Below are 18,820 nucleotides of genomic sequence, written 5' to 3'. Positions count from 1 at the left end.
TCCCAAAAGGGAACACAGATCCTGGTAAATGCACCTGCAATTCCTGGTATCTCACACTGCTCATGGTGTGTAACACATGGCTTACACAGACATACTTCCACAACAAGAATGATTACCCCAAGCTCCTCTAGTCTGCTTTCTAAAGCAGACTTGTTTCCCACAGTGAGCTGATTCAACATGCAGTCCCATCCTTGTCTTAATACCTTGCTCAGAGAGAACAGCATAAAAAGCATGCTGAGAGCTTGTAAAACTAAAGTAACCAAATGGAGCCTCAAGTGTTTACGGTATCACGTGGAAATTGTCATCTCATGCATTATCTACCAGGAAATGCATTGGCAATACCAGTACATGTCATGAAACTGCACCTCTATATAGGAAAGCCTCTTATCTGCAATTAGTTATCCTATGGAGCAATCCCTTAAACTTCTAACGTATGAGATTTGCAAGTTGCAAGCTCACATCCATTTCCCAGTCTTCTGTTGGCTGTTCTTCACTGCTTTGAAAGTGTCATGCCACAACTGCAAAACACACCTCTTATTTATAGCCCTCCCCCCCCCTCTAACCAAGGTTAAAAGGTTAAATCCTGCTTGATTTAAGAACAGCCTATTCAGGGTACCATTTCCATTTGGCTGGTCACATTTTTATGGCATCAAAGGCTCCTTCCCCAAATCATGGAAAAACAAAATTTATCTTAACAGACACCTCCAGTGGTATGTTGGCCACTGATTGCTGCTTCTCGGAGCAAGAACAACTTGTACTGCTGATCATTTGCCAGCCAGTGTCTGTTACCCCCTTTTCCAGCAAAGCTCTATTCCCTGAACTTGAAACACTTTCAGCTACTTCTCTTTTTCGTTGGTTACCAGGAGCCTCACGTGAGCAAATTCTTATTGTTCTGCAATTCCGGGAAAGGCATATTTGGTCGCAGTACATGCTGAAATAAAACAACAACAAAGCTGAAATACCCAGGCATACTATTCTTCAGAGAAAGCAGGATTTATAATTGAATGAAAAGCCTATGTGCGTACAGGCTTCAAACTTCATGCTGCATATCTGGACTTGGGGGCCAGGCGTGTGACAGGGCAGGGCGGGGCTGCTGAGCACTGATCCACTCCATCTGTAGATGTGTGCATCAATGGAGTCACTTGAACAAATCCTGTGGTCCTTCCCACTCCCCCCCCCCCTCACTAAGCATCATTGGAGACAAGTCATTTTGTAACAAAGCTGCTAATCAAAAAACGTACAGGTTAAGCGGATAGAAAGCAAACATGCAGCTGCATATTCCTGCCTTGCAGGGGGTTGGACTAGATGATTCTCAGGGTACCTTCCAACTCTCCAGTTCTGTGATTCTATGATTCTATGCACACAGAACTATCACCAGTCTTCTTTCTTCTTTGGCGATCACTCGTAGCCGAGTAGTAAGATTGTCTTCCATAAACACGGTTTTAACAATGAGTCTGCTGGATCATCATCAGTACAGCACCTCTTATAGTGCCAATATGATCTCTACAAGCCAGGGACGCAGATGGCGCTGTGGTCTAAACCACTGAGCCTCTTGAGCTTGCCGATCGGAAGGTTGGCGGTTCGAATCCCCGCGACAGGGTGAGCTCCCGTTGCTCTGCCCCAGCTTCTGCCAACCTAGCAGTTCAAAAGCATACCAGCACAAGTAAATAAATAGGTACTGCTGCAACAGGAAAGTAAACAGTGTTTCTGTGTGCTCTTCCGTCACGGTGTCCCGTTGTGCCAGAAGCGGTTTAGTCATGCTGGCCAGGATCTGGAAAGCTGTTTGTGGACAAACGCTGGCTGCCTTGGCCTGAAAAGCGTGATGAGCACCACAACCCCATAGTTGTCTTTGACTGGACTTAACTGTCCAGGGGTCCTTTACCTATTTTTTACCTTTACAAGCCAGCCCCTCTCCCCTAATGGGTTTCTTTTCCTTTTCCTTGAGTAAATTCAATCTGCAATTTTTAAATTTCTACTAACACACACAGAGATTGGTGAGCATTGTCCTTGGGTTTTATATAACTGTACAAGTTTGCATGTGTGATTCCTTTTACATCTTTTAAAGGAGAGTTGCAAAATTAGCTACAGCAGCTAAAATAATAATAATGCTTAGCATATTAAAAAAAAATCAGTGGAGTGTTTTGTATTTGCAGTGGAGATGGTTTCTTGCAGGGGGAATTTTGAAGCCAATCTTTCTGTATATTCATTTATGCATATGCTAAACATTGTGTACTCTATACATTGTACTGTATGTATGTACGTATGTATATAATTTGACAAGCTGCATCAGTCCTCTAGAGAAACACATTCAGAACACTTAAGCATCATGACATATAACCAGCCTGCCACGTATCAACACACCCTCTGAATTATATTTATAAACTGCTTTATAGTCCAAGGCTTTCAGTGTTCTGATATGGAATAACTATTTTGCTGCTGATATTTTTTTTTCTATTTTTATCATATGCTTTCCTAACTTCAGATGTGATGGAGATCACATCAGATTAGCACTTCTTTAGCATGGTGGAAGAGGAAAGGGGGTGTTAATTCTCCTAAAATAAATAGAGCAATGCACATATCAAAGCAACATTCCACATAGTGTTAAGCACAGCCTGGTATAAACAAAGAAAGGATAAAAAAGGGCAACTACTAGCCAATGATCTTGCACTGCAACATTGCACTTGAGCTGTAGAGCCTGTGCAAACTAACAACCGTCCAAGAGCACAGTGATAGAATTTCAGGCTTCGGCTTCCAGGGCAGCACAGTGCCACAGCCTTTGGGAGCACCTGGCACCCTGGGGCAGCTGCCAGAGTGACTGAGCCCCCCCGACCAGGTGACAGTGCTGACAGCAGAGAGAGCTCACTTCTCTGCCAACCATACCATAGCATCTTTAAGTAGCCAACTCACTGAGTTTTTTAGGGTTTTGAAGAGGCTAGTCCTTCTTCAGGGTCAACAGAACCCTCTGGGGCCAACAGTGATGAATTTGCAAGGCACTTTGAGAAGAAAGTTACTCATATTCACCCCAAATTGGAAATGTCCATGGCCCTGTGACAATTATATGAGATTGGCTTCAGTTGTTGCAACTCAAGTACATTGACAAGTCACCCAGTACGTTTCCGAGCACAATTCAAAGTGTTGGTGCTGACCTTTAAAGCCCTAAATGGCCTCGGTCCTGTATACCTGAAGGAGAGCCTCCATCCCCATCATTCAGCCCGGACACTGAGGGCCTTCTGGCGGTTCCCTCCCTGCGAGAAGTGAGGTTACAAGGAACCAGACATAGGGCCTTCTCGGTAGTGGTGTCCACCCTGTGGAACACCCTCCCATCAGATGTCAAGGAGATAAAGAACTATACTTTTAGATGACATCTGAAGGCAGCCCTGTATTGGGAAGGTTTTAATGTTTGGTGTTGGGGGCGGGGAGTTGGTACGGGGAGTGGTAAACGCCTCTTTGTGGAAGGAGATGCCAGTGGCAGAGGTGCTAGTGCCCTCTCGCAAGGGGCCATCCCTGGACCCTGAGGTATTAAAAAAACTACTGCTCAATAGCTAATGTCCCCTTTGGGGGTAAGGTGATGGAAAGGGTGATGACTTCTCAACTTTAGGTGTGTTAAGATGAGACCAATTACATAGATCCATTTCAATGGGGTTTTGACACCTAAATGGCTTGATGGCCTGACGGAGTACCTAACCTAGGAGAGAGACAGCAGGAGTGCAACACTGTTGATTCTCCTGGCTATTTCAGCAGCTTTGACACCATCGTCTATGGCAGGCATCCCCAAACTTTGGCCCTCCAGATGTTTTGGACTACAATTCCCACCTCCCCTGATCACTGGTCCTGTTAGCTAGGGCAGCGTTTCTCAACCTCTGTTCCGCGGCACACTACTGTGCCGCGAGAAGCTGGCTGGTGTGCCGTGACGTGAGAAGGGCGATTTTGCAGCATCGTGGTCCCCTTTCGCTCTAGCTGCAGGAAGCCGGCCAGAGCCTCCCCTTTTTTTTTTGGCAAATAAATTTTGGGAGGGAGACCGAGGGAAAGCCGCCCGCTTCTCTCTCACGCCGCTTTACGGCTGCTGAAAACCCCCCCGAGAGAGAGCAGCGCCGCCGTACAGCGCCCAGGCTCCCTCCTCTCCCAAGGTAAAGGGACCCGCCGCCGAGAGTGGGAGGGGGGAGAGGGGGCGGGGGGAAGGAGGAGCGCAGGCGAGAGCTGGTGGGCAGAAAAGTTGGCCAAGTCACGGCAAGGCGAGGCAGGCACGCGGGGGGCGCGCGCGCAGGTAGCGGCTCGCGAACTGCGAGGCGCCAACCCGGCAGCAGAGAGCTAGAGCGCGCGAGGAGGGAGCACGCGCAGGCGCCGCCGCCGCTCTTCCAGCCCAGCTGCCATTCTCCCAACACTAAGCGCTCCCCTCTCCCCTCCTTCCTTTTATCCCACACCCCCATCTTTGCCTCGCTTTCTCCCGCCCTGCCCGTGGCCGCAATGAGCTTGACCCGCCGGAAAGCAATATTTGGCAAGTGTTTCTTACAGTCATAATTATAATATAGGGCGGCAAAGAGTTAATTTTTTAAACTTTTTAATGGTGGTGTGCCTCGTGATTTTTTTCACGGAACAAGTGTGCCATGGCCCAAAAAATGTTGAGAAACACTGAGCTAGGGATCATGGGAGTTGTAGGCCAAAACATCTGGAGGGCCACAGTTTGGGGATGCCTGGGCTTTGGTATCCTCCTGGAGTGGCTCTCTGAGGTGGGAGTGGGAGGCAAGATATGATATGATGGTTCTGCTCTTACCTGCAGTACCAGAGCCAGAAGTTAGCATTGGGGGATATTTTTCCAGGTCTGTCACTGTTGCACTAGGGCAGGCATAGGCAACCTTGACTCTCCAGATGTTTTTGAACTACAACTCCCATGATCCCTAGCTAACAGGGCCAGTGGTCAGGGATCATGGGAGTTGTAGTTCAAAAACATCTGGAGAGCCAAGGATGCCTATGCCTGCACTAGGGCATCCATATGGAAAGGAGAAGGCTGTCACGTAGGAGATGGAATCTGAGCCAGTGCAGTTTTGCCTAACAGGTTGAACCTGCTGAAATTCCCTGTTCTACCTAATTATTAAAGCACAGGAGCCCTGCCCTTCTTTGCATCTGGTCACCCTAATTTTAACTTTTGTTTTCAACCAACAGCCACACAGGAGAATAGAGTGCCACAGAATGAGAGAAGCTATCTGCTAATGTATGTAAAGAGGGTTGTAGAATTTGGTGTGCCAGTCATGTAACGAAGAAGCCTGGAGGAACTGGCACTAGCTTTGGATACCACAGTTGTTCATGTGGTTCAAGCCTGGAGGAACTGGCACTAGCTTTGGATACCACAGTTGTTCATGTGGTTCAAGACATGTTGCAACACACCATTTTGTGGTTTGATGGGAATGAGGCCAATTGATGGAAGCTCTCTGCTGAGAAGCCTTTTTATCCGCGAATCCCAGCTGTATAAACACATCAAAAAAGAAAGATTTGGAATGACTGAAGGAATCAAGACAGCTGCTGAAGCATCATATTGATTTATGGTCCAATATCTGTGCCTTGGATGTTGGAGACGAGCACCATTACTGGGCAAGGGCCAGGCAACTTTGTCATCCCCAGCTTGTTTGTTATTTGGTTTGAATGGCAGGCACAACACGAGAGACTCTGCTATATTGCTAGCAAATTACCGGTATCACCCATATATGAAGTCACTGGCAGGATTTGAAATATAAGCAGTGGATTATTAACGATGGTGGGGTTTAGAAAATTAAAACTTACGTGTTGTAAAACAGCTAATAAGAAGGAGGAAAAAAACATCAGGAAAGGAGGAGTGGAAAGTCAAGAAGAAACTGCATGTTGTTGTTTTAATAACATGGTGATAAGTATTTTGGAATATTTTTGGAGATTTAATAAAAATGATATGGGAAAAAAAGAGAACCCCACAACATCTGGAGGGCAACAAGTTCTTCATTCTTGGTGTAAACACACAAGTACACAAACATTTCTTTTTGTCCCCTTGCTCTGCCTGGTTGAACAGGTTTCTGAAACAATGCAAAACCTGTTCACTAAAGATGGAAGAAAGATGCGTATACACACAACTGACTGCAATCCCTCTTTCAATCCATGTTCAATTCTCTCTCTAAAAATTGTCCAATTCCGGCAAAAGCTGCCTTACATTGAATTAGACCCGTGGTTCCCCAACCTTTTTGGGGTCACAGCAGTGGCATTGCAACGGGGGTGGGGTGGGGCGGTACGCCCCGGGTTCCATGTCTGCGGGGGTAACAAGAAGTCACCCCGCGGCGGCCCGCGGCGGCCCAAGCAGCCATCACACTGCCGCAGCCGCATGTGGAGGATCCTCTGTTCGCGGCTGCAGCTGCGAGCAGAGGATCCCGGCGCCAGCGGCAAACCACTAAGTACAGCACATGTGCGGTGTCGCATGCATGCACTGTACGTAGCGACGCCACACATGCACTGTATAGCGGTTTGCCAGCGTCGCCGCTCCAGCACCGGACGGACGGTGCCGGGATCACTACAGCCGCGAACAGAGGAATCCGATCCTCCGTTTACGGCTGCAGCTGTGAGCAGAGGATTCCGGCACCATCCGGCACTGGAGTGGTGCCAGCTGCAAACTGCTATACAGCGCATGTGCGGTGTCGCTACATACGGAGCATGCGTCGTACGTAGCAACGCCACACATGTGCCCTATGTGCCCTCAGGTGTCACGACGCCTTCCTTCGCCCCTGGGTCATAGCCCCTCTTGGTTCCATATAATCATCTGCAGTTCCAGCTACTCTAGAAAAAGCGTTATTCAGAAAAGCAGTTTGCATGACCCGTGAAGGAGGATTATAACACAACAGAATTCAAAACGGTAACAAATAACTGCACATTTATTCAAAATCCAATGAAAACTATTTAGTTCAATTAGTGCAACAAAACTGATGGAACTTTATCTAGAGATAACAGCTTCTCAAAGTCCGATAGTCATTTACACCTCCAGAGCCACCCTATCTCTTAGCACACACTACAGGTAACCGTGCGCCCCTCCCTGGGCATGGTACTGCCCACTTTGAGAACCACAGAGTTTAGGCCATTGGACCATCTAGCCCAGTATTGTCAGCTCTCCTGTAGTGCCCCTCCCAGGCAGAGCTACTTCTGGCTCTATGAAAGATAATTTAACTAGATTTCTTTCTGTAACCCCTGTTCTATGAACCCCCTCTGCAAAGCTTCCATGAAGTCAGCTCTTACAGCTAGCGAGCATTTTTCTGCCATGAGACACAGTTAAGTGTTAGGATGATTAACACTCAGTGGGGATCATTTGAAAAAAGCAGTTCTTTGGTGCGTATGGGGGTTTCCGCAGAAATTGTCTTAATAGGTTTGCCACTCGAGCAGTTTCTGCACCTCTTCCTTCTTCTTTTCATACTGCCATATGGCTTGCTGTTGCCTATATCTCGAGTCCTGGAAAATGTTCTTCACTTGCTGGGCAAATCCAGGGCTATCTTCCTGTAGTGTGTTAATGGTCTGGAGAACGAAAGGAGTCCTCTCCCTTGGGAGTGGGTTATTCCGCGGCCTCATCGGGATGACGCTGTATCCTTTGTGTGGTACGGTCATTGCACTGAACAGACACGTGCAGATCTGGAACTCGCACCAAAGCTCACTTAAGAAGTTTTCAGTCAGCAAGATGATTATCCAAGCAGACCCATTCATTGCATCCTTTAAATTTTCAAACAGATGCCTCCCGCCAGGCATTTCTGCAAATATTATTCCTGGTTTAATGCAGAATTCATTCTGTAGCAAGTCCTGGACTCTAACAGCTTCCTCGACATCTTCCTCAGCATGAAGAACCACAAACCTGTAAAAAACATCCCCAGCATCTTCGTCACTGCTGTGAATTTCTTCGGTATTGGTACCACCGCTGGTTTCTTCGCCCAGTGACAGTTCAGATGTTTTGGGCTTTTGCTTAAAGCCTTCTTGTCCTGGACTTGCATGGTTGCCCTTCATGCTGTTCCTTGGAGAAAAAGGAAACGTTCTTTTGGAGTTGCCATTTCCCATTGCAGCAAAACACACCCAGATCTAAAGACGATGAAGTATCCCAATTTTTCCAGTCTGTAGAATAAATGAAAAAGAACTTCAGAGGAGAAAAGATCTAAATCTTTTAACATGGCACAAAATTCATTCAAGGCTATTCCTGAAATCACAAGGGATCTAGGGCAGCAGCGGTGGGGGGAGCAGAAGTTTTTCAAGGCTTGTAAAGGCAAGACTGGAAAGTACATTACAGCAAAAGCATGTGAAGCAGCAGCAAGGAGGAGGAAAAGGGGGATTGAAGAGCCTCTCTAATATACATACTGTACACAGAACAGACTGCAGAGTTCTGGAGAAACTACAATAGCCACACTTCTGGACTGTGACATGATAATAAGCATATAAAAGGCTTAGGGAAGTTTTTAATGTTTGATCTTTTATTGTGTTTGTAATATTCTGTTGGGAGCTGCCCAGAGTAGCTGGGGAAACCCAGCCAGATGGGCGGGGTATAAATAATAAATTCTTATTCTTATTATAACGTAATACAGGATATTAGTTAGTTTCTGGTGCTATTTAGACAGGGTAAAAAGGTAAAGGTGCCCCTGACCATCAGGTCCAGTCGTGTCCGACTCTGGGGTTGCGGCGCTCATCTCGCTCTATAGGCCGAGGGAGCCGGCGTTTGTCCACAGACAGCTTTGGGGTCATGTGGCCAGCATGACAAAGCTGCTTCTGGCGAACCAGAGCAGCGCACAGAAACACCGTTTACCTTCCCGCTGGAGCTGTCCCTATTTATCTACTTGCACTTTGATGTGCTTTCAAACTGCTAGGTTGGCAGGAGCTGGGACCGAGCAACAGGAGCTCACCCCGTTGCAGGGATTCAAACCGCCGACCTTCTGATCAGCAAGCCCTAGACTCTGTGGTTTAACCCACAGCGCCACCTGGGTAATTTAGACAGGATATTTCCCCCCAAAAAGACAGAACACATGTACATATGGTGGTACCAATAACTATTAATAAACTTTTTAGTTTTTTGCAGGCCTTTGGGGTTGTTTTATGTTATGATTTGTATTGGTTATAATTGGTTTTATTATGGGTTGGGTGGTTTTTTGTTTTTTGTTTACTGAATATTTTTTATCAATGTGGTAAACTGCCCAGAATGAAGCACAGCAATTTTGAAAAAAACATTATATGTCACAAACCTGGAAATGCCCCTATTTCAGACTGCCTTCATACTTCCCCATTTTTAGTTACTTTAGCATTTCTATTTGCTGTGAAAAGGAAACGGGTATCTGCACATCAGCAAATGGCTGCTGAAATACTCCCCACGCAGCGCTTTCCAAGCAGTGGCCAAAGGGTTAACTAACACGGCACACTGTGTAGCAGGTCCCTGCCAAGTGCACACACACAGAAAAAGCAGTCCCAGGAATGTGGGCATCCGTTGCTCTCAGAAGCTGCTTACTTGAATCTACAACAGGAAGCCATCCTTTCAGACTACATACGGTAGCACATGCTAAAGAGTCTTTGTCCCTGTCAGTGATGTGAATGCACTGAATATATGATGCATGTGAGCTCATCAACTCCCCCAAAGAAGCAAACAGCAGATGTGCTCACTATGTTGAACATAAAAGGAAAACCAAGAATATTCTGTAACTATCCTGCCAAAAAAAACCCCACAGGCCAGGATCCAGAGAGCCTAGGGTACAATTGGAAAGGATTTGTTAAGAAGGATTTGTTAAGAAAGGACGCTGAGGATCATCCAGTCCAACCCCTGCAATGCATTGCAGGAATCTCAACATGTGGTCTCCCATCCAATTTGAAACCATACCAGACCCTGCTTAGCTTTGCAAATGTGCTAGCAGTTTTATTGTCGCAAGTACCATTCTTGTATTGGATGGGTATGTGTGTGTGTGTGTGTCACTTGTTACCCTAACTCAGAGCTTTCCAAACTGTGTGTCTCGACATGTTAGTGTGTTGGCTGCCATGTGTCGCGCAAACACTCTTATAAGGGGTTAGTTTAACCCTCGGTTTGCTAGTAAAACTGAGTTACTGCGTCGTGAAAGGATGCATGTCTAAAAAGTGTGTCACCACGGGGACAAGTAGAAGAAGAAGACTTCACCCCGGTATGGCTCCCCTTTATCACATACACAGCCCAAAAAGACAATGACAAAAATCCACCAACAGCATACAAATCAATATGGCTAACCTGATCCAAAACACTCACCCACCCCACGAAACAAACGAAACAAAGACCACCACAGCCAACCCCAAAGAGGCCAACTCCAACATCTCTCGCCACCAAAGGAACACAAGCGAACAGCAGAGAACCTACACAAGCGACGCTGACAAAACTGCCCACACATATTAAGCAAAATAGAAACATCGTCACCCCACCCTACCCCCACCCACCCTCCCTACCCCATCTACCTCCCTTCCCCTTTTCTTCCCAATGTCTCAACAAATGAAACTGATTTGTAAAAATGTTATGAGAGACATTGCACATATCTTTGTAAACCAAGAAAACCTTAAAATAAAATAAAATAAAAATAAAAAGTGTGCCACCAGCATGAAAATTCTGGAAAGCTCTGTCCTAACTGGTTATATTTATGTATACTGCACACTGCCACTTGCACGGGTGTAGGCAGGGGGGGACAGCTGCCCACCCACCCCCTGATCAAGTAAAACAATAGAAATACTTCACTAACTGACCAATCATATCGGTTCTGCCCCCCTAACCAAGCCCTGCCCGCCCCAACAAAAATCCTGGCTGCACCCATGGCCGCCTGGGATACCTCCCTGACTCTCATGGTGGTGGTGAGAATGAAGGACAGCAAGCAGGCAAATTCATAGATAAGGCTATCAATGGCTGCATTTACCTTTGGGTCCCATGGCCCTGAATACCAGTTGCTGGGGAATATGAGCAGGAGAATGTTAATGCACACAATGTGCTACCTATGGGCTTCCCGTAGCCACCAGGTTGCTTATTGTGAGAACAGAATGCTGACTGTGGTGTAATATAGCAGGCCTCTTCTGTTCTCAAGGAGGGGTTGAAATTTAAATGGTAAAGCCATCGCTTTGATAACAACCCTTGCCGAAGAAGCCTGGAATGAGCAGTGAAAAACGAGCTGTGCATACAAGATTGATTATCTGATGAATATGTTACCTTTCTGTATGAAATGCTCATCAGAACTGGCTCAGATGCTGCAACTGCAGACTTTGGCTGTTTTGTTTTTTGGGGAAACAGCACCACCTTATGGCATGGGTACACTGCAAGTTCTGTATTAATATGCACTTTAATATGCACACATGAAACCGTAGCCAAAAGCTGGCCTGAGCTCAGTCTGTTTTCCTATGGCAGTTAGTACAGTACAGTACTGTGATATAGAACAGGCTGGAATTCTCCATCAGTGATTCCCACATTTTACTCAACACACAACTAGAATTAAAAGGCTAGCAGGCAGACAGAAACCAGGCAACTTTCCTTCATGGCACTTCAGTAACAGCCAGGCAGCTCTGATTTTAGGAGCTGGAATGAGGTTGATTTTCACAGCTTCTGTTCCCTCCAGCCTGAATGTTTCAACTCTACATTCAACCATAGCTGCCAAGTTCTCCCTTTTGTTTAAAGGGAAATTCCCTTATGCTGAATAGGCTTCCTCGTGAGAAAAGGGAAAACTTGGCAGCTATGCATTCAACAGGTCTAATGTTGTAATGAATCTGCTCTGTGAGTCTAGCCAATACAGTGGTACCTTGACTTGCAAAGATAATCCATTCCGAAGGCGCCTTCGTAGGTCGGAAATTTCGGAAGTCGAAAAAGCGGCTTCCCCTTTTAAAAAACAAACAAACCGGAAACGGAAACATTCGCAAGTCGAGTAAACCGCATCCAAAACTTCGTAAGTCGAGGAAAACGCATCTAAAAGCGCCGCGGTTTCCCTTCGGAGGTCAGAAAAAACGTAAGTGCACGGCCGTTTTTGCCGCTCATAACTCAAAAAGTACGGAAGTTGAGTACTTCGTAAGTCGAGGCACCACTGTATTCCAGAATACAATGAATCCACCCAGCGGTAGAAGACTTAGAAACAGTTAGGCTGAATGCTGAAATGGCTGAGATCGCCAGTCATCTTCGGTCTTAGCAAACAAGCATTGGCACCATCTGTTATTTTTAAGGTTCTCAGTGGACAGAGACACAACAGCAGAGACAGGCAGAGGACGAAGGGCAGCCTGTCCATCTGTCCATCTGGAGTCATTAAGTATCTTTCCCAGGGACACTTCCTGTACTCCTGGTTGTGAATGCAACCAGGCATGTAGAAAACTGTTGATATGCCCTGACCCTATGAACCCTATAAACATGAAATAATCAACACAGGAGTAGAATCAGTAGAAAGTACATGCATAATAGAGGAACTCAGCTGTAAACATAAGACATTTAAAAATTCCATTGCAGAACCTGCATACTATTCCCTCAATCTGCTTCGTTGAACAGCTCACATTTTACGGTAGCTCAGTTGGTTAGAGTGTGGTGCTGATAATGCCAAGGTTTGATCCCCGTATGGGACAGCTGCATATTCCTGCATTGCAGGGGGTTGGACTAGAAATGATCCTCAGAGCCCCTTCCAGCTCTACAATTCTATAGTATGAGCTTCGCTGTGACTTTCAGGTGAAGTTCAATGCGGGAAACCAGCCACAGTTTTAAAGGCAAGAAGAAATAGAAACAGTCTCATTTATTTATAGCAGACAAAGATAGCGAAAGGCAGTGACACCTGGGAATCGAGCATCAGTTTGAGATCTCAAAGGGGCCTCTACCTAATTAACTTCCTGGCTAAAAACTGCTAAATAAACTCACTCAAATTACCTTGCAGGTGGCAAATGTTCTTAATAGCTGATCCACAAACCAATAGATACAAAGTGGTTAAGATGGGAATGGTTAGAGGAAAGACATAATCCAGCTCTGGGAAAGACAACAAGAGTTAAGTTGCAACACTTTATGAACAACTTACTATCCCCAATTACAGTACTCCTTCCAGAAAAAAGAAATGGAACTTCTCTGTGTAATTCTATGTATCTCAAACGGTCATGGGCAAGGTAGTAAAGCCTAAGGTTTTATTTGTGAATATTACAGTTGTTTAATTACTGCCTGTTGTGACTAGTACAGGCATAGGCAAACTTGGCCCTCCAGGTGTTTTGGGACTACAATTCCCAACATCCCTGACCACTGGTCCTGTTAGTTAGGGATGATGGAAGTTGTAGTCCCAAAACATCTGGAGGGCCAAGTTTGCCTATGCCTGGACTAGTAGCTCCCCAAGAACCATAACAACCATTGTTTTGGAGACAATGACAAGTCTTTTTTAGAGATCAGATTTTCTGCTTAAGCTCACACAAGAGGCTTGCAGTATAGCCCAGTGCCTGACTTTTTCCTTTGAATGTCTGAGCTTCATACCAACATCACAAACGGCTTTCTGAACTTCCACTGAGAGTTTGCCATGTAACATGGGGACTTGAGTTCATTGTTCCACAATGTGGCAATATAAACCAGCCCCTCTGAGATCCACCCCTCAGCAAGAAGTCCCTTCTTTTCTTCAGAGTTTTCTTAAAATCAGAATAGGAAGACTATTCTGACAGACAAGACAGGATTTGCTCCCACACGATGACTGCCAACTAAGATGGCTTGAAAGGAAGATGAGACAAATTCATGGAGGATAAGGCTATCCATGAGGCCTATATTCTATCTCCACTGTAAGGTTGTATGCTTCTGAATCCCTGTTGCTGGAAACCACAGAAGTGGTAGAGTGGGCCTGCTTGTGGGCTTCACATAAGCATCTGGCTGGCTACTGTGAGAACAGGATGTTGGATTAGATAAACCCCTGGTTTGATCCAGCAGGCTCTTCTTATTTGTCCCTTTCCTCGAGTCCTCTGGGAAACAGGGAAGTCAAGGGAATGTCAGGGCCAGTGGTGGCCACAAACCCCTGTCGGAAGTAAGCATGGACCAATGGTATCAAATAGTATGGGAAACAGCCTTATTAGAAAAACTGACCAATAAACTATCTGAAGAAGTGTGCATGCACACGAAAGCTCATACCTATGACAAACTTAGTTGGTCTCTAAGGTGCTACTGGAAGGATTTTTTTTTTTTTTACTACATCAGACCAACACGGCTACCTACCTGTAACTGACCAATAAACTGAAACTGACACAGGGACAAATAGAAGACGCCTTTGCCAGTATGGTTCCCCTTTATCACATACACAGCCCAACAAGACAACAAGAATCCGCCAACAGCATATGAATCAATCTTGCTAACCTGATCCACACACACACACTCTAACAAATCTCACTATAGCCATCCAAAGACAACCAACCACCCCCTAGGCCACCCCAACCTCTCTCCCCACCAAGGAAACACAACGAGCGAATAGTAAGAGAACCCACACAAGTGACGCTGACACAAAATCCCACAAATACACTAAGTTGAAGAACAGAAGCATTGCCACCCAACCCCACACCACTCAGCATTCCTCTCCCTCTCTTTTCTTCCTAACTTAACACTGTATAGAACACTAATGTCTCACAACAAATGAAACTGCAGGTCCCTACTAAAGTTTAAGGGGGGGGACAAAGCTTCCATGGATTCAAGGAATTCGCTTCACAGCCACCCAGAGTGGTACAGTGGTTAGAGCAGGCATAGGCAACCTTGACTCTCCAGATGTTTTGGAACTACAACTCCCATGATCCCTGACCACTGGCCCTGTTAACTAGGGATCATGGGAGTTGTAGTTCCAAAACAACTGGCGAGTCAAGGTTGCCTATGCCTGGGTTAGAGTCTTGGCCTAAGACTGGAGAGACTCAGGTTCAAATACCGTATATTCTGGCGTATAAGATGACTGGGCGTATAAGACGACCCCCAACTTTCCCAGTTAAAATAGAGAGTTTGGGATATACTCGCCGTATAAGAAATACGACCCGACGTATAAGACGACCCCCGACTTTTGAGAAGATGCAGGAATATACAGAACTCACTCAGCCACAAAGCTCACTTGCTGGAGACCTTGAAACAATAATTGTCTCTCAGACTAATCTACCTCACAAAGCTGTTGAAAGAAGCAGGGATGGTGTGAACCTTTTATGCTGTCTTGAAGTTCTTGGAAGAAGGGTAGAATAAAAATGCAGCAATAGTTCTTTGGATTTCAGCTAGAAAAGGGGGGGGGAATACAAGTGGCAAATAATTCAATATTGCTTTCGTTTTTATATGGAGTTAATTGGATTAGTGACACACAAACACACCTAAAGGTTGCCAATATGCCCCGTAAGTAATTAAAGTTTTGTTTGTTTGTCCAAGTATTCTCTGAGGTTGTCACTCTTTTTGGTATTTTGCGTTTTAATTCTGTTACTGTTACTGTTATATTGGTTTTTAAGCTAATGTTTCAATTTATAGTTTGGGTTAACTGTGAATTGTTCTATATTATGTTACTGTTTTGAATGGTTAGCAACCTAGGATTTCTTTTTTAAAAAACAGGTGGGATACATGTTTAATAATAATAATAATTAATAATAATAATAATAATACACGATAAAACATCAAACATTAAAAATATTCCTTAAACAGAGCTGCCTTCTATGTCTTTTAAAGTCATCTGAAACCCCACCCACCTACTCCTGAAGATTTATGGTCTTCTTGTATGCTCTCAATGAAAAACAAAACCTGGCACACCTAAACCCTTATGTTATATTATTTAAAAAATTCCTTCCAGTAGCACCTTATAGGCCAACTAAATTTGTCATTGGTATGAGCTTTCGTGTGCATGCACACTTCTTCAGATACTTCTTATGTTACCATATATTGTGTATTAAGTTCTAAAACATTGGTCCAACATCCCTCCCCTGCCCCCAAATCAGAACTTGTGAAACAAAAGTTTTTATTTAGATCAATTTGAATTGAAGAGTGCAGTATGCAGCCCTCTGGGTGATACAGAACTCTTCCTCAAACTAGATGTTTGAAAAAAGAAGGTAAACCAAAGGAAGAGATGTTTTGATGACAAGGGTTGCTATTGTGCCTGTTTGGAGAGGATTTTATACAAACTCTGTATAAACCCCAAATCTACTGTACTAACATTAAACAGAAGCACAAAAAACCCCAAGAGAAAAAATATCCAGCTACAACCACACTTCCTTTTTTTTAAAAAAAGCAAAAGAACTCAATTTTCTCTTATCCTTACCCTCTAAAAAAACTCTAAACAAGTCTTACATTGCCTCTTAAATATAGTCAGGCAATGGGGAAATCCAAGTCACAACTAGAAACTCTCATGTTCTTTGCAGACAAAACATTTTTTTTACTTAACTAGTAGAATAGTTTTACATTGTTGAAAAACATTTTTTTTCAACTTTTACTTCTATGAAATGATTCCTACAAACTTCTTGGCTGATTTATTTATATTATGTACAGTGTTTTTAAAAGAAAATGGGTGGTGTGTCCAACTAAATCAGGCATCCCCAAACTGCGGCCCTCCAGATGTTTTGGCCTACAACTCCCATGATCCCTAGCTAACAGGACCAGTGGTCAAGGATGATGGGAATTGTAGTCCAAAACATCTGGAGGGCCAAAGTTTGGGGATGCCTGAACTAAATCATACTCAAAGTAGACCCACTGAGATAAATTAAGTCAACTGATTCCACTGGGTCTACTCTACTCTGAGTATAATTCATCTGGAAACCACACCATACGGTTCTTCAGAAATCTGAGACAGAAACAACAAGTTGGATTTCCAGAGAGTCCAAATCCAGGGGCATCCAACATCAAAGGGAAGACAGCAACAGATTGGGATCCACTTCCTCTCTTACTTCCAGCATTTTCAACTTGATACCATCACTTTCCCTTTTCGAAGCCACCTGCACAGGCTGGATCGTTAGGAAATAAGCCCCTTTCTCTCCTGCTCTCAGAATTGTGCGGGTACCGATTTAGGGTGCTCATGCTGGAAATCTCTAATGCTGCTTTCCTGACCTCTAGCTATCAATCAGGTCTTTGGTTGATTTGATTTACATCCTATGCCCTTTTAAAATGTGGTGTGTGTTTTTTTGGGGGGGCGCCTTATCGGGTTGTTGTTTTTATTTTGATTGCCGGTATGTTTTTTGTGGTTTTATATTTTGATTTTATTCTATGAACCGCCCTGAGACCTCCGGGTATAGGGCGGTATATAAATTCTAATCCTAATCCTAATCGAAACAAAATAAAAAAATTCCTCCCAGTAGCACCTTAGAGACCAACTAAGTTTGTCATTGGTACGAGCTTTCGTGTGCATGCACACTTCTTCATCTGATTTTTTTATTTTGTTTCCACTAAGGCAGACCAACACTGCTACCTACCTGTATCTAATTCTAATAACAGCCTCTCAGCCTTTACAGGACTGTTGAACAAATAAAATAACCGGGGGGGGGGGGGGACTCTGAGAGAAGCATCCTGTACTGTATAATAATTTTTTTAAAAAAATAATTTATTATTTATACCCCACCCATCTGGCTGGGTTTCCCCAGACACTCTGGGCGGCTCCCAACAGAATATTAAAAACAGAATAAAACATCAAACAATAAAAACTTACCTAAATAGGGCTGCCTTCAGATGTCTTCTAAAAGTCAGGCAGTTGTTTCTTTCCTTGACATCTAATCTATCAATCCAGTAACTAGATTTTTGTAGCACGATCGGCACAATTCTCTTTTCTGTCCCTCCCCTACGCTGCAAAAGACTGAAGACTTGTCGCCACGCGAAAGCCCATTGAATCGAGGGGTTTTTGGGGGGGGGCATCTGGCTGCCAAAGGGGCTTCACGTCGGACAAAGGGGCGAGGGAGAAGAACGGGGGTCGCCACTCCTGGAGCTTCACCTGCAGCGCCTGGTGGAGAAGCAGCACTTACCCGTCGAGGAGGCGAGCCTGGTCCTTCTCCCCGCGGCGGAGGCGTCCGCGAACGACCAGCTTCTCTCCCCTTGCGGAAGTTGTGGCCGGGAGGATTTGTGTCTCAGCGCCTTTTACGTCCGGCCGCTGCTGAGAAAAGGGGAAGCATGACATGGACGGGGCGGGGGCCCAGAGCTGGAACCCGTCGCCTTTTTCTGGCTGTCAGCAGCTACAAAAGCAGCAAGAAGGAGCTTGCCACCCCCTCTGCTTCGAAGCTGCCCAAAGAAAAGCGCAACCGTGTTCCTCGGGTGGACCCGTCGACATCTTAGACTGATGTAAACCGTACAGTACTGTATGTGAATTAGGACTGTGTAACATACAATGGTATCTGACTGGAGCGACACACTGAGTATGTGCTTGTGCACGAGCGTGTGCCTTACTCCAGTCATGCACACACACAAACACACTGTGTGTTTTTAGTGTGTGTGTGTGTGTGTGTGTGTGTGTGTGTCTTAGGCATAGAAGCCAACTCCTAGGGGCCAAAGTCCTTTCACCCTCCCCAATAAAAATTTTGACCGGATCCCAAACCCAAAAAAGTTGATAGGCATTTCCACGATTGATTATGTGGGACGGGGTTTACCTGGGCTCCCCCAATATTTTATTCAAGTTGGCACCCTTGCTCTTACCTTGGATAAATACAATGATATTTGGAATGAGTTTACATATAATATATACGGTAAGGTTATTGACAATTATGTGTGTATTAAGATAATAAGAATATACACATGTATGGTGATGTATTTTCCCCTTTTTTATTCTCACTTTTTCTCATTTTTTTATAAATGAAATTCTCTTAATAAAATAATAGTAATACTGTAGTAATACAACAACAACAACAACAACAACAACAGTTATACAGATGTCATTTTACCTCACAC

General features: G+C 44.8%; 1 protein-coding gene across 4 annotated transcripts; it reads right to left on the bottom strand.

The window, feature by feature from the left end:
- Positions 1 to 6,866: 6,866 nt before the first annotated feature.
- TICAM2 (TIR domain containing adaptor molecule 2) lies at positions 6,867 to 17,991 on the bottom strand. 4 transcript variants are annotated; one of them, XM_088653347.1, is made up of 3 exons: positions 17,595 to 17,991; positions 12,860 to 12,955; positions 6,867 to 8,100 (listed from the first exon to the last, which is right to left on the bottom strand). In XM_088653347.1, the coding sequence occupies exon 3, from the start codon at positions 8,044 to 8,046 to the stop codon at positions 7,363 to 7,365; it is 684 nt and encodes a 227-aa protein (XP_088509473.1). In that variant the 5' UTR covers positions 8,047 to 8,100; positions 12,860 to 12,955; positions 17,595 to 17,991; the 3' UTR covers positions 6,867 to 7,362. The 4 variants fall into 4 exon arrangements, with proteins under 4 accessions (XP_088509473.1, XP_088509472.1, XP_088509474.1 ...); XM_088653346.1 differs by having other exon boundaries at positions 17,905 to 17,991; XM_088653348.1 differs by lacking the exon at positions 12,860 to 12,955.
- Between the last annotated feature and the right edge of the window lie 829 nt (positions 17,992 to 18,820).

The sequence above is a fragment of the Zootoca vivipara genome, chromosome 10, assembly GCF_965207765.1.
Source record: "Zootoca vivipara chromosome 10, rZooViv2.hap1.1, whole genome shotgun sequence".
Lineage (NCBI taxonomy): Eukaryota > Metazoa > Chordata > Lepidosauria > Squamata > Lacertidae > Zootoca > Zootoca vivipara.
The sequence above is the reverse complement of the archived record's forward strand: the minus strand, read 5'-3'. Positions and strand labels throughout refer to the sequence as shown.